The following is a 25,414-nucleotide window of genomic DNA, read 5'->3' as shown; positions in this document are numbered from 1 at the left end:
GCGATTGCCCCAAATACACTTTAGCTCATACTGCAGCAACATAACTGTAATATGTGGTTTTGCAAACTTCTTGCTTTAAAGAACAGGTTGGTCCCTGCAACAGACATGAAAGCCTTCTCACCTTTTCTCAATTCACAGTCTTTTCTGATTAGGCATATCTAGTTATTGCTGTGGAGGTCAAGTTTAATGGAGAGTTGGAAATTAGCCATGCAAGAAGCCTACATATGACAGTCTTAATGAACTTTCTCAAGAGGGCAAATCTTTCCATAGAGCCACCTACCAGGCTTCTTTTGAAAGGAAAAATACATTAAAAAATTTATTTGAATGAGAGAACTAAGTCCACAGTATGGTCATAATTTCATACCCCTACATAATGCAGCCATAAAAATAAGTAGGGGGTTTTTTTGTTTTCTTTTAAAAAGCTGAGGGGATAAAGGCAAACAAATACTTACAAATTAATCTCTTGCCTGTATGTTACTCCTTTACTGATACCAGTGAGCTCCACTTATTTGACTAGAATGCTTAACTGCAACTCATGAGGCAGTCCCTTGGATCTGGAACCCACCCAGAAACCTATCACCCAGCATCAAGATGGGGATATTACTGGATCACCACAATAATGACACCCATTCTCCCTAAAACCACTGGTATTCTAAAAGTTATTTTAATGTGTATTTCTGCACCTATATTTTATATTCTTACAGTGGCCTTGCACTAGATAACTGCACACACATAGTAAAGAAAAGCAATGCATGAAATCAAATAATTGATTTCATGTGCATGAAAGTTTTCTTGCTGTGTATATACAAACCTTACCAAAATCTCACCAAATTTAAGGCTGATAAGCGATAATTATATATCACTATACATAACGAACTTACCAGGACTGCCCACATCCTCTAATTTTTAAATAAGTGCTTAATTGCATGAACAGTTTTATTACAAGCATTAAAAACAGGAACTCAACATCTGTTGTACATGCAGAAATCAGTTATATCCAAGTTTAGGCATTATGAATCAGCTGGAGTGACTCAAAATTGTTCCAGACTTCTCTGAGAAAGAACTCAGCAAGTTCTTTTCCCCAAACCTAAGTAGAATAAGTTCAGAGGTAAACATCAAATTTGACTCGTGAGTCACAAGTCATTAAAAATGCCCTCAGAGCTGAACTATTTCTTGCTCTCTGAATCACTTGAAACTTAAGTCAAAAATTCACTGAAAACTAACAGACTTTCTAGGATACGTAGCATGCACGCATTTGTTCTTGGACTGCTTCAGAGGGAAGAGCGTTCTGACTCAGTTAAATCAATTCCATCACACCCACATATAACAACACAGCAATATCACACCAGACTGTTAATACTTCTCACACAAATCATGTATAATTTGAATTCTGCTTTCCGCTGTGTTATCTGTGCTGCTGAAATACAGCCCAACCAGGTGGGAAGAATGATACACATCTAAATATGCACTTTGCATTGGGAAAAAGCCACACACCCCACAAATTTTAGTTCTTTAAGATCTACCTTAAGACGTAGGTATTTTCAGCCCTCACTCTGTAGGAGCTTTAACGGAAAGGAAAGCCCTGAGTTTGGCCTTCTCACAGGTAAATTTATTCTAACAGATTCAAACTCAGGTTTGACACATCGAGTTTAAAACAGTAGCAGTAATTTTAAATCATTCCTTGCTTCCTCCATTTAGCACTAGCTTAGACCATAAGAAATAAATGTCCCAATTCCTCTGAGTGATAGAGGTGAAGAAGTAACCATCACCATCCGATTTTAAGGTTCTTCTCCTCAAGGGTCTGAAAGAACCAATGGCCATTTACCAATAACAGCTACATTTATCAAACCTTAACACACACAGCTTGGGAGCGCACTGCAGAGACCACCCAAGATGCAACGTAACCACTGTTTTACAAGACAAGCTTAGGGAACTTAAGAAAGTCTAGACTATTTTCATAAGGCAAGGTTAAAGGAATGGAGACCAAACAAGTTGCACGTATGGATAAAAAGAAACGAGATAACAATGAAGATTAGGAAATGAAAGTACAATACATTCCAACTTATATACAGATTTATAAACAAATGAATAATATAAGCAAGAGACAGGAAGCCCATAAAAGCTTTTTTTGTAATGAAAAAAAAAATTTAAACATCACAATACCCTGAGAATGTCTGTCTAATCAGGTCTACTGCCAAGTTATGGTACAGAAGCTAAAACTTGTATTGAAACTAAGATATCAGAATACAAAAATAAGCCACAATATCCAGGCACATCAAGCGAGAGACAAAATTTGGAATTATTGTTCTGTGCTACTGCTTTATAATTATGTTGTTTCCCACTTCTTTTGTATCAGCCTTCAAACTTGTCACTACAATCATATTGCAACGTCAGTGTAAGTAAAAGCACAGTGTTAAAATGAAACTAAACATTGTCACTGTCAGTTTATGGAAACGGCGCTAAAATGTCACCATGAACGACTGTCACGGCAGGTCTGCTGCGGCTGTGCCACCGCACCAGAAAGAAACGTGATGATGTCAATACAGCTTATCGCGTACCCGCACGGCATAAGAGCGGACTAGTACTCCCAACACTCACACCAATAGCTTAAATTTGGGGCAAACTTAAATTTTAGACAAACTTTGCTTTGCACGTGGCAGTAGCTATTTTTTAAGCCTAAATGAAGCAGTGATCAATTTGTCAGCTATTGCATGTTGTGTTCAGCAGGAGGGATGCTGACCTCCGCTGTGCGACCCAGCGGAGAGACCAGCCGGGGCTGGAGGGACCAGCCAGGGAACAAGAAGTCACAGGACAGACAGACTACCATGCCAGAGCTGGAGAGAGGCTGCGCTGCTCCCGAGGATGGGGTTGTGGCATGCTGCGAGTGGCTGGGATGGGCAGTCAGGTGCCAGCTGGAGGGGACCTTGTGTCCCAAGAGGTGCCCGGCAGCGAGCAGGCAGGGGAGCAGGCACGGCTGCCGCTGATGGATGGATCCACCCCATCCGACCGAGGAGTCAAGCAGCAGCATTTTAACAGGTAATTCTCCCCCAAACCTAGAGAAACCCACCGCGCGAATGGATACAGAAACAGGCCAGGAGGTGCTGGGCAAGGTGAACTCTGCCCACGGGGGACGAGGAGTGTGGCGAGGAAGATGAGCAACGTGCACCTTCCCAGCCCTTCCTGAGGACCAGGGCTGCTCCGGCCCCGTATGCTGACCGACACAGGGACAGCCACCAGAGCGGGGGAAGGAGCAGCAAGATGTACAGGCGTCCCATAATCTGTTTTCCTTCAACATACATATAATCAAACCTACAATATGGAACAGTGTACATATTAACTAATGACCGATTATTAAGTTCACATAAAATGCACACATATAAATTACAGCAGAGTTACATGCTTCGATGGAGTCTTTCCCCTAAAAGCCACGACACACTGGGGAACGCTCAGATGTTTGTGGCACAATGTGCAAATAATGTCGTTTTGCTCAGGAATAATCTTAAATCTTTTAGGTAACATGATCTGAAGAATTACTCCCCGTTCACTTCTTAAGGGACACAAAACCCATCCTTTGCTTATACGAGCATTAAAAAAAGAAAAGAGAGAGGCACAGAATTCACTAGAATATTCATCATTTCCAACCTTAAACCCACAGCGTACAAACAGACGAATCCAGCAAGTCAGAGAGCAAAGCCAATTTAATCTGTGGCTCCCCTGAGGTAAATGTAGTTCACAGTCCTGCCCCCACCCCAACCTCAGCCATAATCCCTGCTTCCTGGAGGTAAGAAAGCACTGGAGTGAGGAAAATTCTGCAGCAGGATATAATGATCCAAAATGACAGGGACAATAATGACAATGAATTTCATGTCTCCCAGTCATGAGCTGGGGATGCTTGACTGGGCTGACTTACACAATTAAATTGTTACAGGTACAGCAGGAGATGCAGTTATCATCTGCATGCTTTTGGGAAGGACGCCTCCAGCAAAAAGGAAGAAGAGTGCTGCGGATGCACGGTCCCTTTTGTTAGAAGCAAACGGCCGCTCCTGCAGGGATGCTTGTGTGGCTGCACCCTTTGACAGAGGCAAAACTGGGTTAAAGATGCAAGCCATTTTAGGCTATTGATTTTATCCCTTTTGAAAACGATAAAAGAGCTCTGACGGATAAAGCACGGCACGACTCGAGCCACCGTGCGCTAAGCAGCACTACAAGCCAGCAGAGACCCAATGGATTTTATCAGAGAATTGGGAAGCACCGTTTATAACGGATCCCCACTAGTGTTTACACTAACGCCAACAACGAAAAATACTATCGCTTCTATAGGTCCAGCCAGAGACCTGCATTTTATTTTACATGCATTCCACTAGAGGCAGCCAGTATTACCTTTACAAGCCTTCTCGTAGCAGGCTGCCGATTTTCTTCAGGATTTCACACACAACTCTATTATACAGAACATGGGACAAAATGTATTTGAAAGCAACAGGATATGGAGAATACGCATAGTATTTTCCAGGTTATACCTACAGTTAGTGTGCCTGCAAGGCTTCTCTCATTCATCCAGCTTCAATTTTGAAATACCAAGAAATATGGTTAGCCATGTATTTCACCTATAGAAAGTCTTTTTAGTGACAAACTGTCAAAGAGTTTTTATATCCAGGGAAGGAAAAAAAAGTCATACAGTTGTCTGCATCTGTAATAGGGTAATACCCCTATTACAGCTCAACATTCTCAAAATATTAATTTGTCAAATATGAATTATAAAGCTGTAACATTTCATAATTCAGGACACACTCAAATACTAGGAAAAATAGCTACAAGAGCCTAAATAAAAAAAAAAGCATTTATTCCATTTTTGACAGCTTAATGAATGCCCTACTCTTTTGCATTGATTTTTGTGTGTATGTGCGTCTGTGTGTGTGCATGTGTGCCTGGGAAGGATTTCTCATGGGGTTTGCTGTAAACAAGGAAAGCTAAATCCTCTGCCAAAGCTTCTTTTTCTACCTTTAAATAACCTCCATATTAAAATATTTCAGGAGAGAATATAGACAAAAATACTGAGAATGCAAAAAGTAAAGTACAATTACTTACATCCCAGCAAGTATACTGGAAATTTGTAGAACAAGACATTAAACAATCAAATACCTTGATGTGGCAAAACAGTCACAGGAGTAGTATATGTTAATTCGTGTGTTCAGAAAATAGCAGTAAATTCAAAGAGCAGGGTCAAGAAAGCCCTAAAAATCTTAAATTCATGACTGATTCCAGAACACAGATTTTCCTTACACACCTAAAGGCTCATCTTGCAAGGCAAAATATGTTAACAAAAAAAGTCTGCAAGCACCTAGAGATAGAAAAATAATGCATCTTAAAGAGAATTGCGCCACTTTAATTTCTAAACACTTTAAATTGAAATATTCTGGCCAGTTGGATCTCTGCTTTAATGTTTTTCCTAGTTCTTAACATAATGAACTATATATAATTTAAATGGAGATTAATTCTTCCATTTAAAGTGCTTTAAAATAATTCTGCCTATGATCTTGAGATCTCAACCCAGCTTCTCCACAGTGCCTCTTCTCCAGTTTTCCTTGAGCTACATAAGTGGAACTGACAGATCACTGCTCAGATAGCAGCCACGTTCTTTCCCCAAAATGTTGCCTTTTTGCTATTCAGGAGTATCCTAATACCAACAAATGCTAAATGAAGTCTGACATGTACCCCTAAGAAACAAACTTGTAAGTTGCGGCTTCAAAGAAAACCTTGAATAAATAGGACACATTGTGTACACCCAGGCTAACATCCAACATATGCTTTAGTTTCCTGATGCTGAGACAGAGCAAGAATAGCCTCTGGTAAAGTCTGTGATTTGCTATTGCTGGTACTTCCAACATTTATAACGTACCTTTTTTTTTTGCCTGTATAAACAATTTTAAAAAATGTAATTAAGAAGACCACAACATTTCAGAACACAACATATTCATGAATAATGGATTATTTGACATGCCACTAGTTTGATCAACAATTACAACACAAAACAAAGAGCATTCCTGAGCTTACTGGTGGCAATGTTCTTTTGCAGAGGAAAGTCATAACTGGACAGGTGGCTTTACCAAATGAAAAATTAACCTACATAATGAATGTTTTTAATTCTTCCCTTTGGTGGTGGTGACCAACATGCCAAACAGTGAGACATTGCTAGTAGGTGCTATTAACAGCTACAGATACAAAGAAAGTATGGCAGAGACAAGAATAGAGAAAGGCAAGAAAACAAGATAAAACTACATTTAACTGCACATATAGAATCAGTTAAGACACTCCATTCTTAAAAGGCCAAATTATTTATTCATTATTTAGGGAAGACAAAGAAGGGATGGACAGAGAAGATAAAGATATGACCTACTTTAAGACTTTTTTTTTTTTTCCATTACTTAATGTTCTATTTTATGACTAATCCTTCTGAAAGAACTAAAAGGAGTTTAATTCAATCTTATCATCCCCTTCTCTACTTTAAGTCCAATTCCCTTTCCCTTTTGTCTTCTATTCCTCCGGATTTAGGGCATGAAAGTATATCATTAAAATTCAAGTATAATAATTTACAAGATCTAAAGTGTGCTTACTGAAACATTATGACTTAAAACAAATTTACTGTGGACCAAACACAGGTTAATTGATCACGGTAAAATAACTGACGTGTTACAACACAACGTGAGCCCATCTATACCATGGACCATAGGGTGACCTACAGAGGAGTCACTACAGACAAAATTTAGTTCTGAAATGTGGCATGTTAAGAACTGATGTAACATTGTAGTTGGGAAGTTTTTATTCTGGATTGGGTACAGCCTCAAAGCACCCAAATGTAAATTATGAACTCACAAGTTTGATACTTTAGTCCTTCAGAACCACTTTATTCTTCTAGGAAATTGAGGTTTGGTGGAGCTTTGAGAGTTGTTGTTTTTTTTTTTTCACTGCAAAACACCATTTCTTTAAATTCTGCATAAAAATGTGGATAACTAAGCTGTAGCCTTATAACTAAAGCAAAATAAGGTCAGATATACTAGCATGAACAAATAGTTTCACTGGCAGCAAAACTTCAAGTCTATTTTTGCTATCTCTCACCAAATTAGTCCAAGTCCTGCTAGCATTGCAGCTGTTGCTCTGATGGAGAATTGTTAGGAGACTCTGCCAGCTACCTGATTTTATGAAACCTGTATGAATAAACAGCAATTACACAATCCTCTTTCTCCATTAAACTGCTCCTCAGTAATCTGTACACTTCCTTTTTTTCTCTTTTCTATTTTACACTTCTTTGTTTCAAGTATGCAGACTGTGGGTTTGTTTCCGATTGCTTGGGAAGGCAGCAAAACCATCAGAGAGGCATCTCTCAGTCAGAGTTCTGCACTGTATTGCTGCACAGATGTTTTCCACTAAAAGACCACATGGTATCTTGGTGCTGAATTTTTAGATTTATTGCAACACTGTTTAAAATCATTATTTGTCCAAGAAACTTGAAGACTGATTTTAAGGCTACCTTGTAAATGCATATCTTTGGAATGTTGGGGTAGTAAATAGCTATGATACATCCAAACTATTTGTTTAATCAGAAAAAACTTCAATAGAATATAAATAGATTTCAAGTTATAGTGCTCTTATGAGAAGTGTAATTACAGTTAAGAGAACCACTTCGTTCTTCTTGCATGCTCCTGGGATCCCTTAAAATAGTCTAAGGGATAGCTTATGATAATGAAAAAATAATTCTGAATTACTTCTATGTATGCTATTTACAGCAGCTATTGTTACAGTATACAAAAAATACCACAATCCCATAACAAATTCTGCTTCTAAATAACCTCTTATTCCTCTAGACCTTAAAAATAAGATAGAGAGGACGCAGTCTCCATCAGAGATAAGTAAAAATCAAGTGCATCATTTAAATCTCAGCCTACTCCCAAATAAGAACCTACAAATGTATATTCCTACACATATGTATAATTTACTTTTTTTTCATTCTGCTGGGCTCTGTATGAGACAACTTGCAATTATCAATGTATGCTGTGGCCCGAAGCCTCATAAATACTATCAGAGTCCAGTGTGTTTTGAGAGTCCCTCCTACTTCTTCCCAGTACAAAAGCCCCTATTGATAAGCTGATGAATAGGGTAAATGCAGTTCTAAAAAGGGAAAAGAACTACCTTTATAATCAATTTTTTGTGAAGACCTTTCTGGCTGCCAAAAGGTCAGAAACTACATCTTCAGGTAAAAACTAACTAGAACTGTACCACTACTGAAGTAAATCAGTATTTAAGCTATTTATTCTTTGGAGGGCTCCTCCAAGCCTGCAAAGAATCTATGGCTTTTTGCCCTATCCTGAACACATTTGACATTTTGATATTACCTAGCTGGCCCCACTACCAAAAAAGTTTTACAAAACTTTCTGTCTTGGAAAGGAAGTAGAAGACAACTGGAGATGGAAGAATACCAATCTAATTAAAAACATATCATGAAACGGCATACAAGTCTGCTGCAAAGAAAAGATATTCCATCTTCTGGATATGCCAAGATAACCAAGTGCATCAAGAAAGTAATTATGGCAGTATACCCTGGTACTCCAGCTTAAGCAGTGAATTTCCCAGCATTTAGAATCTGTACAAGCTCACTATTTTTTAAATACCATTTGGGGATGTAACTTGCATGACATTAGAAAATATTGAGATACAGCAGTTTGGATAAAGCGAAAGACACCTGTACATTAACACAAGTACTAATATTCTGGACAAGCAAAGCTTCTGTCAAGTAAGCCAACTAAACCTTCATCAATTTTATTTCAGACTGCCTTGTGTACCTCTAGAGTCTGAAGGGACAGAGTTAAACTCTTTGCTTGGCAGACCCACTGCAGCACCTGTTGCTATCCAGCTACGCTAGGGGCTTATTACCAGACTTATTGCACAGAACAAGGCAAAAAGGCTTATCCATTCTTGCATTACAAACAAGAGTGACACTCTTTCCAAACATGAATACACATGAACACTTTTGAACATGAAAATTGCTATTTCTAGATGACTGCAATGAGTTCTGTTAAATCATCATTCTACTTTGAATGAACATCAAAAGACATGCAGAAAGCATATTTATTTTCTCCCACTCAGACACTGAATTTGTTTAAGTGTTATACACAAACATACCTAAAACTAGTTGATACAATAGATGAAATAACTCAAGCTGGAGGCATTTTTCCTCTCATGAATTTATAACCCTTTATTTAAAGGGGTTTTAACAGAAACCATTCATGTCTTATAGCAATCTCTACTATTTGATTGCAATTACAATGAACACTGTCTTTGCAGAGCAACCAGTTTTACTGGTGATACAAAAAGTCATTGATCCAGGCCTCATCCAACCCAGTGCAAGAACCACAACCAGCAGCCAGATCATCTAGGTAGGTTTGAAGTTATCTGCACAGTGCAAGTGCTACAGCAAACCATTTAACATACTGGAATGATCACTTATTCTTGACTTATGATACCTCAGAACAAGTGTTCAGTTTGAGAAGTGTACAGCAAAATCATGCACAGCTGGAAAGTTGTAGGGAATCACCAGAACACTAGAATGCTTCCACGTATCACTACACCTCCTAGCCAAGAAAACTAAAATATTCTTTCTTACATCCAGTAAGTTACTGTTCTGAAAAACATAATTTATCTACCAAATTAATGCTTAAGATGCAAGTTGAATCCTTCCAAGTTGTTGTTCTTCCCTTTAGAAAGTCAATGTATGTGATCTACAGTGTCATACTTGTGTTTCTCCCCCCTCAAAACACAGCACAATGTAATAATGAAAGCACAGAAAGGCAACATACCATCATAGTAGACAATAGCTCCAACAAGCTCGTCTTTGCGTAGCATTGGAAAGTGCTCCAAGGCTCTTGACTTGCTAAGGACATAACTACTTTTCAGACACTGACTTCCTGCCACGAGGTCATACAGTTTTATTCCAAACCAGTAGTATGGCAACTGCCACCATCTACAGGGAAAAAAAGTTCTCCATGAAGTGAAATTAAAGAAAAGAAATTTAAAAGCGCATGCATACACTGTTATTGTAATATCGACCATGTTAAGTAACATAGTATGTTCTATTACACCAGTTTTACTTTGTGCCATCATACAAGTCCATGTTACCACAATATAGTGTAAATATGCAAGAACTTATGTATTGTTCACTACTGTTTTCAACTGATCTACTCACTGCAGTTAGTCAAGCAGGTTCAAGGCTTTATTTATTCTAGAATTAGGATCACAAACTGGCTTTTTGTACTTCAGTGTAAGGTGAGATATTAAAGCTCTGTGTTGAAGGGAGAACCAAGCTGTGTGTGAAAGCTGAAAGAGTTCCTCATATGCACATCTTGAATAATACCTCCTACACAAACAGGACCAAATAAATGCAGCTGACTGCTGACCTACATGAGCTCCAGCCTCTTCTGTTAAGATAGGAACGAAGCCACGTATTAAGATCATTCAGTAAAAACTCACTGCTCTAAGTAGCCTGTTACAGCGAGTAACTGTTCTTGCAGATCTAAAAACATAACCCAAATCACTTAAATTCTCTCATATGAGAAACAAACTGCTCTCTGAATACCAAACCATCATGTGCTGTGGAAGGCAAGGGCACTGAATTACTGCACTGAACGCTGGTGGTGGTACGGACTAAACAGCACATCGCTAACAACACTATGATAGCATGTGTTGAAGACAAGGATGTACTGGAAAGAATAGCAAAAAACATCCTGGGAATGAGAGTTCATTCCACTGCAAACTCCCCTCCTCCCCCATATTGAGGTGGTAGAAATGCACTGAACAGCTGAAGTCCAAGATGTGGTCCCAGAGAGCAGTGAGAGGGGCTTGGTGCCATAAGAGAATTTCATCCTTCTACAATACAGAAACATCTCCCCTCCTGGAGGACAAAGCTTGTGACAGGTTTAAAGACATACTTGCAAAGAGGCACCTAGAAGCTTCTCCAGAGAAATAGGTTGCTTGTCAAAAGCAATAGTAAAGGAGAGATATTACAGCAGAACTTACTTGTAAACAGGTAGCATTATTGGCAAAGGAGCTGATAGGTGAGGAGCGATTTCAAGGAGATTTGCACGCTCCTCAAGTGCTTCTTTCACCATCTTGTACTGAAAAACAGAAGTGTACATGCGAATCCCACATTATTCAATTTTGTCTCCGTGTGCAACATTTAATAAGAAACCGTTTATCAAAGCAAATACCTCACGTAATTTTTACTGTTCTTTCAAAAACACACTGAGATTTGCTGAAAAATTCAAAAGTTAAGGAAAATGTTTCCCAAGAAAATTGTTTCACTAGTTTCATTTTGGTGTCTTGGCTGATCAGCTGAATAATTTTTCATTTGAACATAAAGTGCAGTAAGCCGTGTTACTCCTGACTATGGGCAGGAGGCACTTAAGGAGCGTTAGAACTCATCCCACAGTACAGCTTCTGTGCCGATTCCCACAATTAAATCCTATACTAACTCCGACTTGCAAATGCAAAAGTGTTCTTCTGCAAATCAGTCAATATGAGTCAATACGAAGTTGTTCTTTGGCAAAAAAGAAGGTTGATTTCTCTAGCAGAATAACTGCATGTTTTATATATTGTTCCCTGAGAAGTCACTGTTTCTTTAGCAGTATTATAACCAATAAAACATACTTTAAGTTAGAGAGGTTTCAATGAGAAGACAAATCAATTTCTCAAAACAAGAATATCACACTTCCATCAATACAAGAATACATAAAATCATTTATATCTAATCACTCATTTACCATATTTTCTTTCCCCCTTCCAGAATAAACAGGACAACCACTATCTCCCCCAAATGCTGATCATGACAGGTAGGAAGCTCTTTCTACTCTGAAGTCAGCCCTGTCTTTGCCTTCCTTCCCCAAAATATACATAGTCTACAAGGTATGGCAATTAGATTGCTCATAAAAGAATTTAGCAAAAGGCAGCAAGCACCCATTTCCCTAGTCTGGAAAGCTCTACAGGAGAAGGCACTTTCTTTGTACAGTGGCTGTGGAATACAACAGTCAAGTATTGAAAAAAATAAAAAGGAGACTTGGATATAATTGGGATAGGGGAAGTGTCTACTAGCAATTTTTGCTTAACAACCAGCATAAACAATTACCTGCTCAAAATCCAACTTCATGATGGCCTTCTGAAGATATCTCACTCCACCATGGATCAATTTAGTACTCCTGCTGCTGGTCCCTGATGAGAAATCATCTCTTTCTAGAAGGGCTGTTTTTAGTCCTGTGTTACCAGAAAACCAAATTAACTTCTTAAATTACACAATTTGTATGTAATTCATTAAAGACACTTCTCTAGGGTAGAGACAATCACAAGAAAAATTACTCTGTACATGGATAAATTTGTATTCAAAGTGTAGTGCACTGTCTATATTGTAATGAAAAATTTTAGCCTCCTTCCTAAGGGAAAAGTCAAAACAGAACTTAAACAGAAGCACATTAAAACCTGGATATTTCACAATAGAAAGGCATTACAGTACATTATAGGGGCCACGCTCCCTCAAGCAAATTATAGTTCGTATTCATGGCAGGAACAGAATATTTTCATGAATACTTTTAACTCTTTGCAGCAGACAGCTCTAAACCTATCACACTAAACAGCATACTAGAGAGGCAGACAACCAGCATCTTTGTCTGCTTACTTACAGTCTACTCAAGAGGTGCCTAAAGCCAGAGGAGAGCCAGCCACAGGCATGCTCACCGCTCAGGGAGAGCTCACCAGAGAACATGACACACACACACACAAAACAGTAGTTATAAGATATTACTAAGTATTTCAGAAAAAAACGTCTACTCAAAAATGCGCACGCATGTTCCCTGACACCATCAGGCACTGACAGTTTGACCAGTACAAGGAAGGGATAACCACATGGTTCACAGACGGTCAGCCAAATGCAGAACACAAAGTGCTTTATAACCGAACATTATAATGCTTATTCTAACAAACACTTGGAACGAGGTTGGCATGTTTGTTGCACAAGTTGTGTTCTCAGTTACCCTGAAGGCCAGGAAAAACCTTTTCATGGTTGAAGACATGCTGCTTTATACTAAAGTCACTATGAAACCATACACCCTAATACAGTCAACACAACATCCCTTGTACAAGGTAAGTGCTGGCATCTTCTTCGTGAAGGAGACTACCACCGGGTTATGTGATGGAAGTTAGGTGAAAGGAAGAAGTTGCAGGAAACAGATGATTAACAGATGCCTTTTAATGATAAGGTACAGGCAATAGCCTGGCCACATCCTTTGGCACATACCTACAAGACAACCACCACCAACTTCCAACATCCAGCATAAGTAAAGCCAACCAAGATAAGCACCGTACGACAAGTACATTTTCACTTAAAACGTATGTGGAAGGACAATCTGTGTTACAGAAGTTAGCATAACTGACCCTCTCCATGGCTGGCAGAATTTTGAAGTTAGGCAGGCAAAGCAAAAAGTGAATTAAATTCAATGATACTGGTACCAAAACCAACAGCAACAACATGACAATGCATACCCAAGGAGAAGAGCATCATCTGTATTAGAAGTTATCCCCTGGGCCTTTCCTTCGCCCTCTTTGAGGCGTGCTTTACGTTATTGGTTGGTGAACATACATTTTAACATCTATTGGTCTCCCAAAACTTTTGTGTCCTTAAAAAAAAAATCTAATTATTACTGGTAACTTCCAAAGATCAGAGTAATTTATTTTTGTCAAATGTGACTGAAGATTAATGGATACAATCAGAAATAATTTGGCGAAGATATATCAAACACATGAAAAGCAAAATTTGTTGTTAAGCGAAGCAAACATAATAAAAGAGCAAGTTCCATGAATGAACAGCAACAATACACAATTCATTAACCAAATGCTTAGGAATATTTCACACTTCAGAAATCTACTGATACAGTCATAATGTCTAGTAAAAGGATAAACATATATTACCTATAATAATTTCTGTATGCTTTACAAATGCATTTCTCTACCACAACACAGCAGAGGCAGAAGTGAAAAGATCCCAAGTAATCTTTAATAATACATGAAAAAAATTAACCAGATTTGAGTTTGCATGTATCTACCAATGGTAGATAACTGCTTTATCTACTTCAAAATTACCACACCTTCTGGACAAGTATTGTCTAAATCAAGCTATAAAACACTCCTGGAGTCAGGTTTTGCCTCTTATTTCTAAGACATATCTACAGGTTAAGGAACCTGAAGAACTTTATGGCTATCTACTATGTTTTACACCTTCCCCCCCCCCCCATTTTATTTCCAAAACCAGAACTACAAGCACAGAAACTAAGAAAGGTTGGTTCTCTCTCTCATTGGCTGATTCTACTGAAAACAACTGAGGGAACACATTCCAAGACACACTTTTCTCACAAATCTTTTACATAGCTTTTTGGATAAAATTATTATATTCTGGGGGAATACAGCATTTTAATAGAACAGGAGTTGATGCTACAGCCTCTCCTGCAGAAACAGTACCCATGCATTCTTATCTCTGTATCTGAAGATCCATTTTCATTAAATTTGTAACATTACTTACCCTCTTTAAGAGCTGTCAAATTTGATTAGAACCTGCTGGCCAATTTCAGAGTTACTGTGTGTGGTGGATGACACAGACAGGGTGGGCATTAGCATCCTGCTTTTTCACTCCCTGAACAGAGTTTTTCACATGTCTGACCAACTGCTTGAGCTATTGGGCAACATCTGCACATCTATTGGGCAACAACCAACTGTAACCACACACATTCTCATCCTCCTGCAGAAGTCAGGTAAAAAGCATTAGCTTAAACTCATTTTACCTTGAGCTTTCCATAGTTAAGGCTACACATAAAGTTAACATCGATTCCGCTGCTTCTAGTAGCTTCTTAAGTCAGCTACATAGCTATTCCCCCAAAAGAGAGGAAATTGGAGCACAGATCTACTGTATGTACTTTCAGACTGAATGGTGCTAGTACTTTTCACTGAAAATCCAGACAGACTTCTCCAAACCTGCAATATACTAAGCAGCTACAATGCATTAGCAGAAGTTACAGATATCTCATGTTATAAGAAATACGAGCTGCAGAGCCACTGTGCCTCATCTAGAGTTCATGCTTGGCCCTTTCAAAACAGTTGCTAAAAGTGCTGTGCAAGTCTTGTCTTTTCTTTACTGCAGATATTCTCGTGCACAAACAAGTGAAATGTGACTACAGATAAACCCACTAAGTGAGGAGCAACAGAGAATGAGAAGTCCATCCAAGACCATTCAGCAAAAAGGTTAGACAACTGCATACAAGTACCTAGACAATAAAGACTCTGCTGAAACAACAAAATGCAATGACATTTTTTTCTTCAAGTTCATTTTAGCTTCTGAGAACAGAAGTTTTATAACCAGGCATTTAGAGTACACCTTCTCTATCTTCAAGTACTTTTGAAAAGCCAATCTGATAAATTTATTACAAACCATGTAATCCAAGAATAAGAATGCAATTAAATTTTCAAGCCTTACCTCTAGTGACTGCATCTAAAGCACAACCACATCCTGTTGCTCCTCCACCTATAACAAGGACATCAAATTCACCTGTGGTTTGCAGTGCCAAAATTTGTTGTTCTCTTGTGGGGAGGTGGTTCTTTATTGGAACAGTCACAGCTTCTGCAGCTTGAACATGCACAAAGGTACTCTACAAAGATTAAAAACAACACATGAGGATCTGCATATACACACACATGCGTACACACACCACCACCACCCCCCAATCACAGCATTTTCTATAACCATAAAGGTAAACTCAAATATTCCCAGTCATTTCACCTATATCTAATAATAATATTGTATTAAAACATTATGGAGCAACAAACAGTACTAAAACCATAAAGGGTTAGCACACATTTACTTCATCTTGTCTACTTCAATACAATGCTATACTCAAGCTCTACTACCTATACTAATTATTTCTAGGAACAGTCTTCCGCTATGTCAAATGTTACAGGATGGTCAGGAAGTATTTTAATAAACAGACACATGGTTAGGCTCTCAACCCTCTACCAAAAAAATCCATCAAAGGACTTAAAGATGAATGTACATTTTATATTTTAAAACTAGTTACTTGTACAGTGGCATTAATCTAAGCTCAAATTTGATCAGGTTTGTGAGACGATGTCATTCACTGTCAAATATAGTATACTAAAACACCAAAGAAACACTATTTCCATATCCTTTTTGAAAATCTTCAAAGCAAAGCAATTTGTATCCTACAGAACGCTAAAATACACCTTTTCTTTAAAGTGACAAAACTTAATGATGTGGCAGTTTCCAGAAAAGTTCAGATTTTACTGGAATAGCTTTGAGAATCTCTGTAGTACTCTGCCTGATATTCCACGAGCCAGTGCTGCTCTCCATTTAGTGACCATGGTGAGAAAGGCCACACGCTTGCTCAGTCAACTAATATGGGCCACAGTTTAAATTTTAAGGTTTTAACCAGTTTCTAAAGGCTCTCTTCTGTTACCATTGATTTAAACTGAATTTTGAAAATCCTTACACTCACAGGAATTCCCAAACCCTATTACTGGTCATATACTTCACAATCTATGTTATGAGTGCCATCACTGTGGGTTCATATTCATCACACTAATTTTACATACAATGAGCTACAGGCAGATATCATAGTTGTTCAGACAGTTAAATAGGGTGCAAGACCACAAAAGTCATGCTTGCTTTCTCTTTGCTTTCAGCTCCAGCTTTGTTTTTTCCTCATTCACCATTGCCTCTGATTCTGCACGAAATTAGACACTGAATTTCTCTCACCACTACTTTTTAAGACCCGAAGGACCCATCTTTTCCATAACAGAGTAATCACTTGTGTGTAAGTGTAGCTAGCAGACAAGGCACCTGCATTTACAATGTAAGAAGGGTAGTTGAGGTACTACTGGCCACCGAGCCAGAACACCCACAGCACATCCCAGCTTGGCAGCAGACCCCCACCCCCACCCAACCTTGAGAACATTACTTGAGCCAGCTATTTCAGAAATAAACAGATTTTGGTGCTCTGAATTTCATTTGATTGAGAGGAGTGCTTTTATTAGTATCTAGCACTTCCAAAGGAACTGTTTTAACCACTACTGATTTGAAATACATATGTGAAAACAAATAAATGCCTACGCTACCCAGACAAGAGGGCCAGGACAGAAGAACTAATTGACCAATTCAGAATGGATCGAAATAAACAAACAGGACACTAAGAATTAACATTTTCAGACTTTCCTGAAAATTATAAACACTTTCAACACGAGGAAAACCTGTTTAAACCCTACAGTCTAAGGTCCGAGCATGATCCAGTCTTCAGTCCAAATGGCAGACTTAACTGATGTAAAATAGCTTGTGTCCAGATCTCCTAGACAGAAAAGAGTAAACTAACACCAATTCAAGTGACCAAACACAAAATACTACTTTCTTACTATCATCTAAAAGAATTTGTCTAATCTCTTTCCATCCACTGCTTACAGTGTGCAAGTAAGCTCTCTCATTTAAGTTTTTATTTCCAAACATTCCTTGAATAAACTGAACTAGGCAAGTTGTTCAGTTATTTCTATAATTTATTGCTTATTGCACTAGCAGTGAATCACAATTGCCACAGAAATAGCTCCTAAGTCCAGTCCCACGCTGCAAACACACCATCACAAGCACCGTTTACCCTGCCTCGGTGTTTTATCGTTGTTCAGCCCACATGTTGAGTTTCCCAGATAGATACTCCTAGATCACTGCGCTTCTGAAAAGCTCTCCGCTAATGTAAGCCACCTCCAGGTTTTAGGAACTCCAGCCACTTTCCCCATCGTTTGCAATGGGGAGGGAATATACACCTGCAATATTAAAATAGCTTGACTGACAAAAGGTAACTCAGTCACTTGCCACCATCTGTTCACATGCGCAGCTGACCAGGTTTCTGTGAGCAGCTACCCAAACGGCGGGAGTTCCTCTTTGGCAAGTAATTCACTGGTTGTCATAGAGCTCTGTAAGCAGACCTTGTGAGTTAAAGGTAAAAGCAATTCTTGCAATGTGTCCACTGTAAATTAACAGCCAGTCCAGCCATGCACAATTCATTATATGGTGCATACAACCTAAATATTTTTGTTCAAAATTATTTGCTTATTCTTCAAGAGTATTATGATTGAAATGCATTATTTCTCAATGTTCCTATCACTACTATACAATTGAAAATAAAATCTAATAACTAGTAGCCACATCTAAAGGAAGAGCACATTGAAAAGATAGTTAATGATCAAGTTCAAACTATAATCATGGATTATATTGACTATAATGCAAGTAGCTCATGCAAATTACTTAGGATAGCAGCAGCCACCTTCATTGCATGTGTTACAATTCAATCAATAAGAAAAGTTGGACTAGAGAAAGAGTGTTTCGCTTTATATTAAGGATTCATATCTTCCCAGAAATAAAGTGAAAATTCAGATTTCAAACAACCGAAGTTTGGCAAATTAGGACTCAGGCTATAGTATTACTACTGAGTTTTCCCAAGCACAGTGCTGGTGGTTTCCACTGCTGTCAATTCTGGCCCTGCCAGCCCCAGCCCCCAGCCCAGCAAGCACTTGGGCAGGGGCTACCCCTCCAGGCGTGTGACTGGGTGCATTAAGCACTCAACCAACAGTGGCCCAGGCTTAGTCACTGACTACAAATGCACAGTAACGAAAGGTCTCCTAATTAGAAGCTTGTTTAAACCCACCGCAACCCTCAAATAGAGACAGATGCGCTGCCAGCCCCAGGAGTTCAAGGAGTTACGAGACACACACAGACAGCGGAGAGGTTGAGTCAAAGTGAAGCAGAGGTGAATGTTGATGAGCCTCCCAATTATAGTCTCCCCTCGCTCTCACATATTTACATACTAACGTGGCAGCTGGCAAAGATCACCAGATAAGGTACAAAGTTTTGGCACTTCAGAGAAACTCAGCTTCCGCATTATTCTTCTGACCAATGAATTCTGTATATTCCCACCTACTTTTGCCTCTTGCTCTGCTCTCTCCCCAGCCTGCTTGTCTCTAGCAGTACTAAAAACTTTTATATCCCTGAAAGCATGATAGAAACTTTTATATTCCTAAAGTATGGTACATTGACATAGTTCCAGAACATGTTTTTCCAGGGAGTGATGAACACAAGGAGGGAAACACTGAAAGGATCCAGCTGTTCCTGTGTTCACCCTTCCTCCATAGTTGTAAAGATGACCCTCCTGCCTCTGTGCTTCTGCAAGGGTTTGCTGTGACCCCTCTGACTGCCTCCGGCAGCAGCTCTGCACAGCCTGCCCTCCCAAAAGGGAACGAAAAAGCAGCGCATGAAAGGTTTTTTCCCCTTGAATACCTGAAAACTGTGACAACTCTGCAGCTTTCTGGGTTGCATAGCAAGTGTTACTTGTGGCTTCCTACATGGTCTCTGATTTTTCCTTGGTAAGCTGTTGCATTAAGCATGCTTTTTAGTCCTGTATTATTACAGAGAGTACAGAGAGCTGATGCCAATTTCCTAGCTTCCCTAAACATCACCCTGTGATTTGGAGACAACAGTAACAAGAAGGAAATTGTGAAGACCAAAACCACCCGTGGCTTACTCTTGCATGTGGGTTGAGCAAATTCAACTACCTATGCTCAACTTTCTTAAACTTTAAAAAAGTGAAAATCCCCATCTCAAAATTAGTTTTGCGCTATGTTTCCAGACATGCCTTCTTCAGCAAAACAAGTGACTATTTTCAAAGTATACAACTTAACTTCAGGAAAATAAGAGGATACATGAAAACCAAAATTCAGAGTTCAAGAAGTACTAGCAGAATTTGTTTTTGACTATATTTTTTGTTTTGGTTTTAAACACATTATGTACAACAAATGGCTTATAGTAAAACACAGACCAGAGTCCCAAGCAGATAGCCACTGGTATAGCAAGAGCATAGAGATTAGCACTGAAATATAAGGAAAGTGATTAGCGCACTAGGAATTGATATAGATATGATTCATCTTGCTGTCAATTAAATGCGAGAGTGAAGAAAAGCTGCATACAGGGATCCCATCTGCAATAACGTGATTAGTTTGGCAGTGAACAAGTATGTTTACTGAAATAAGCAATTGCTGTTTATATCTACAATTTCTCAGGCAAGAGTTCCTTGAATGGTTTTGATTACACTCTTAGCAAGAAGAAATTTAGTTTGGCAGTTTGAATTTAATCATGAAGTTATAAAGTGATCTAGTAATCCATAAGCAAGCATTCTTGTTAATTTGCTAATGTAAATCTCTAGGTAGGTTTGCAGAGTCAAATTCATCATCCTTATTCATTAAAAAGAGGGGGGAAAAAAATAATCAAAAAACCCCAAAAGCAGGCCCCAATGCATTATCCTATTATCACACTCTGTTGGATTCACCTTGATGAGCAATTCCTACTGACCAACAATGTCCTTACGCACCAGCAAGAGAGAAGGATTGCCTAGTGGGCTTAGTTAGGAAAAGACAGCAATCTCTTACAACTCCAAAACAAAGCAGTGTTTTTTCCCTTAATGACTGGAGGGGGGGGGGTGGAATCATTGGCGGTCTCCAATTCAAACTTGGCACATCAAAGAATACCCACATCATATCTAGTACTAGCCCACTTGGCTCAGCATTAAAATAATGGCAGAAAAATCAAGAATGCAGCAATTCAGTCAGCATCTACAGGAAGCAAGAGAAACTGGTATTTCCATTTCTATATCGCCATTAATGTTAGAAGCGCTGACGAAACAGCTAGCAAAGGCTGGCTGTATCACCTTTGCCATTCAGGTATCTGAATATTTGAGGCCAAATCAATCATGTACGTAGCCTGTGTATTTTATGTCTCAGTGGGTTCCAACTTCATCTCAGATGCAATTCTTCTCTTCAGGACCTCATGACTGGTAGTCAATGTAGGGTACATGGATTTGAGAGTTCCTGTATTGTTTAAGATTAATTTCCTTGACAGTGGTAGCACTGAAAAAAAAATTTAAGAGTCTATGCACACTTTTGCTTTACCAGAAAACAGTTTAGGAGGGACTAGTTTCTTCAAACGCCTGTACTGCCTGCTGTGAAGAGTTCCCCAACTGTCTCTTTTTCTCTGGAAAAGGGTTTTTCTTTTTAATCTAACCAAGAGCCTTCTTGTCAGACTTATGCATTTGCCCGCAACAGCCTAAGTCAGTAAGGCTGCACAGAAAGCTTGACCAGCTTCCTTAAGGGTAATGGTTATTCAATATGAAAGAATGACTCCTGTGTGTTTACTGAAAGAGGTTTTGCTTGAATTGGTGTCATTCCTACTTATTGCCTTACACATAGCATTAGGCTAACCCAGCTTATTAATTCAGTAAATATCCTGGTGATCAGGTTACTATAAAAGACACAGAAGTGCAATATTCATCCGTCAGCTTATGAGTTAAATTCAACAACAGTTCTGTCATGTCAACATGTCTTCCCATCCTCCCTTTGCTCGGCAGGAACTGTGTGTTGCCAAAAAACCCAACACACAATAAGGGCAATTTGCTAAACTGGTTGTATGCCTGCATATGCCATACATAGATATTCTCAGGTTATATTGCCTCAATTGCTGTTGCAGAAATGTGCTCCAAAATGTCAGCACATGTGTGCATGTGTGTGTGTATAGAAAACTAAGTTGGGACAAAAATCTTGAAAACCAGGACAGATCTGAATCAATGCAGTGTTTTATTTCCAAGGTGTAAACACTTCACAGCTGTTTACATACTGACAAGGTTAACCTTGCTAACTGTGCCATTCTCCTCACAGTCAGGCTTTGACTCTCAAACCTAGCAAGGACAATTTAAATTTCAACATCAGAAATTGCCAATAGTCATCCCTTTTAGTAGGCAAAACACCCACTAGCATGCTCGACTAACAAATCCAGATGGCCTCTGACCCGTTCACAAGGGCCAGAACTTTTACCACCCTTCAGCTACTCCCTTGGAATTACCTGGGATAGACAAGTTTCACAGAAACATTGAACACCAGCTGAGTGAACATGGAAAACAAAGATCAACTAGATGGTGTGTTCAGGATTATTAGCCAGCCGTGGTCTTTATTTTGTAACTGGATGCCCCTAATTCCAGGTGCTAGTCACAGCACAGACAACCAGTCATTGAGTGAAGCAATATGAACATAGGTAAAAAACCTGAGCCTGTTATTTCTGTCTTCTTATGTGCTGGATTCTGCTCTCAAAATAACAACAGATTTCCTACAATGTGTAGCCAATTAGCGCACAACTTGGGGCAATATACTTCTCTGACAAAGGAAGACAAGATCTTTGCCCTAGCATATATTTGATTGGCAGGCATTATTAAAAAGAGGACACTTGGGCTGGGGGACATGCCCACAGCTTAGATATGTCAACACAACAAATGGACTGTCCTTCTTTGTGTCAATCCCTCCAGTTACGTTCCACCTGCTGCCCTATATTAGGTGTTTAAGGCAGCAGCTTTAAGGGACATCACGTGGGAAATATGCAAGTTAGTACAACATGAAAACAACATGCTGTTCACTTGACAGATCCATTTGCTTATACATATGCTGGAAATTTTCAGATCCTTTGTAGACTGATCCCACACAATAGGTTTAGAAATTGGGGGACAAGCGATTATTTCATTTTGACACCATGATCACCTTCTGTAAAACTCTGGGGTTTGATCTGTCTCTGGAAATTTGTAACAACCATCCAATGGCCATCTAGTCCCAGAAAAATGGGAATTCCCTGAATTCTGGAATACTGCATATACAACAAGTGAGCTATCCAGATCACTTTTCCCTTCCAACTCCTTCTCTTATTTAACAGTCCTAAAATTTGAAGCTGCCATTTCTGACAGTAATGAAGCCAGATTGTAAAATCCTGTGATAAAGACTCCAGAGAGAGTATTATCAGCTAGGTGCAAGACAGGCAGCCCAATGGGAAGCTCACTTTAAATGCTAGGTTTTATTTTCAGCAACATTTTTTCTGAAGCCATAAGGATCCTGGCTTATCTACTTTCCAGCTAGGTTCCCCAGAAATGACTCATCTCATTTGCTTTACCAGTACCTCAGCTGCTACTCCTCCTCCCCATAGAAACAGCCAGAAGACTCAGATTATCATTTATTCAGACGTAATACACACCTTCATGGAGCTCAGTGAAGACCGTCTCCCATCACCCACTGTTTTACCTTCGACTAGACCATTAAGATCTACTTCTGTTCCTATTTTCAGTTTGCCCAATTTGAATGGCAACTTATAGTAAATGTGTGGTAACTAAAGCAGTTCACAGAGTAACAGCTTGTCTAGATAAAGAGCTGACTGATTACATTTCTAAGGTGAGAAGCAGAAAACACCACGCGAAATGAGCACCTGCTCACCTAGCTGCTCAGATTGATACCATCTCAAAGGAAGGAGGAGGTAGTTCCTTGGGCTTAAGCTTTTTCCAAATCCAGATTGAAGCAAATCAGGCCAGAGCTCTGACTACACCTACTTCAACCATTTTACGGAACACTGACTGCAAATATTTTTTGCCGAATGCAAGGTACCAGCCTCACAGCCCACATTTAACACAAGATCAGAAGACATGTTCCCTTATACACATCTGCTAAGCCTAGACATGGTTATTTTATAAAACTCTAAAGCACAGCACAACTGCATTAAAACAATAGGCATTTATTTGCTTTAAAACAAAGAGTAGTTGCTGACCCACACCAGCTCTACCTGAAACAAGTCCACAACTTCCTTTTACCGATTTCTCCTTGGCTTCTGCATCGAGAAGCAAGTTAAAGAGCATGGCGACTCTGACTTTACTGTGAGGAGCAGATATGCCAATGAAATCTATTTTCTACAACAGCAAGAATCAATACACAAACTGACACTGGAATCTACTGCACCTCTTTCTACTGCCATTACTTTATTTTAACAGTATGTCTCCAACATCAGCCTTCACTGCTCAGGGAATTTATTCTGTCTTTGTGCCTTAGTTATCTGGAAGACAGTACTGAACTGTACCTTGAGCTTACCAGTTGTCTAGGTTGTGCCCACCAGATAGAGGCCAATGCCCACCAGAAACAACAGAAGCCTCGCCATTGACTTCTTTGGCACAGATCCTATCCTCAAACAGTTTTCAGCTTTTTGTACTGAACAAGAGCTGGCACCATGACTGTTTTGAAGCTGAGATTTTCAGGGGTAGTACTACTGCTTTTTACTTCAACCTCCTAAGTCTGAAAATACTGTCCAAACTCTACTTAGAGCTTATACTTCAATCGGTACTTTCCACTCCTGCAACTAAGTAGAATCCCTAGTAGTACACAAAGGTCATTTTTTTAAACATGAAAAATGATTTACAAGAATCGCAGTTCCCTCCTGGTTAAAGAGCTACAATAGTGAAACATCATTTAATGCCACCCTCCAGATTAGCACCTACCAAATCAAGCTGAGAGGCTCTTGGCATTCCTTTCCAAACAAAACTATTCGTATAAGCCTAACATACGCTCAAACAGATTTTAAGTTTCATATTTTATCAGAAATCATAATTAATACTTACGTGTTTGTTTCTATACTGAGAAAATTGAGAGAGGCCAAAAACTGTTGCTATGGCACCTCCTCCAATGAGAGCAGTTCCTTTCACTGCCTTCTGAAATGCCATTTTTTACTGTAAGAAAAGAAGATAAAAATTAATAGGCAGTTTTACCATGTTGGAATCTAGGCTACACAGAATAGACCATTTGTAGAAACTAATGACAGTGTTGTGACAAGTTGAAACTTGGGGTAGCAATATATTAATTAGCGATTTTCATTACAATATTAATAATTTCCAAACATAGACTAGACAGAGGCAAGCCAGAGTGCTCTGCTATTTGCTGTGAAAGCTGAACAACAAAAGAGTATTTAGATATATAAGTAGATATGTACACACACCCCTCATTTAAACTCTTACGTGCTTTTATATGTGACAAGTACTTACAATACTGTGGCAAAAGCAGAACAAGAACATGCCATCATCAGCCAGATGGTCACCAAATCCTTACCACAGCAGAACAGCTGATCTGCTTGACAAGATCACCTTTAGCTACCCTCCAGTCCCATCAAACTACTTCTCCAACCACATTTGCCTAACAGCACTCCATCCTGCTTTCCGGCCAGCAATTACGATCCCTGTATTCACTGTATACCAACAAAGCTTGTCTTACCTGGGAACAGTGGAGAAACAATGCACTGCTAGTCAGGAAGCAAGTCCTTCAGTGAGAAGCAGCAGCAGAGACAGTGGTCAAGATTAAGTGGCTTGAAGTAAGCATAGAACGTTTATCATCTAGCTACAGACGGTTTAAAACTAGCCCTATGTGGGTCAGACAAATTCTT

General features: G+C 39.2%; 1 protein-coding gene across 4 annotated transcripts in view; it reads right to left on the bottom strand.

The window, feature by feature from the left end:
• Positions 1-25,414, bottom strand: part of GPD2 (glycerol-3-phosphate dehydrogenase 2) — a 120,161-nt gene that overhangs the window by 80,065 nt on the left and 14,682 nt on the right. For 3 of the 4 annotated variants that reach the window (XM_049804608.1, XM_049804616.1, XM_049804587.1), the window contains exons 2-6: positions 24,600-24,707; positions 15,557-15,728; positions 12,170-12,294; positions 11,065-11,162; positions 9,849-10,012 (exon numbers count right to left, since the gene is read on the bottom strand). In XM_049804608.1, coding sequence (XP_049660565.1) covers positions 9,849-10,012; positions 11,065-11,162; positions 12,170-12,294; positions 15,557-15,728; positions 24,600-24,701 — 661 coding nt within the window. In that variant the 5' untranslated portion in view covers positions 24,702-24,707. Of the gene's footprint in view, positions 1-9,848; positions 10,013-11,064; positions 11,163-12,169; positions 12,295-15,556; positions 15,729-24,599; positions 24,708-25,245; positions 25,337-25,414 lie in introns of all 4 variants that reach the window. The other variant, XM_049804598.1, reaches the window with a different exon arrangement.

Source organism: Accipiter gentilis, chromosome 1, assembly GCF_929443795.1.
Source record: "Accipiter gentilis chromosome 1, bAccGen1.1, whole genome shotgun sequence".
NCBI classification, from domain to species: Eukaryota; Metazoa; Chordata; class Aves; order Accipitriformes; family Accipitridae; genus Astur; species Astur gentilis.
This window is presented reverse-complemented; position numbering and strand designations above follow the sequence as displayed.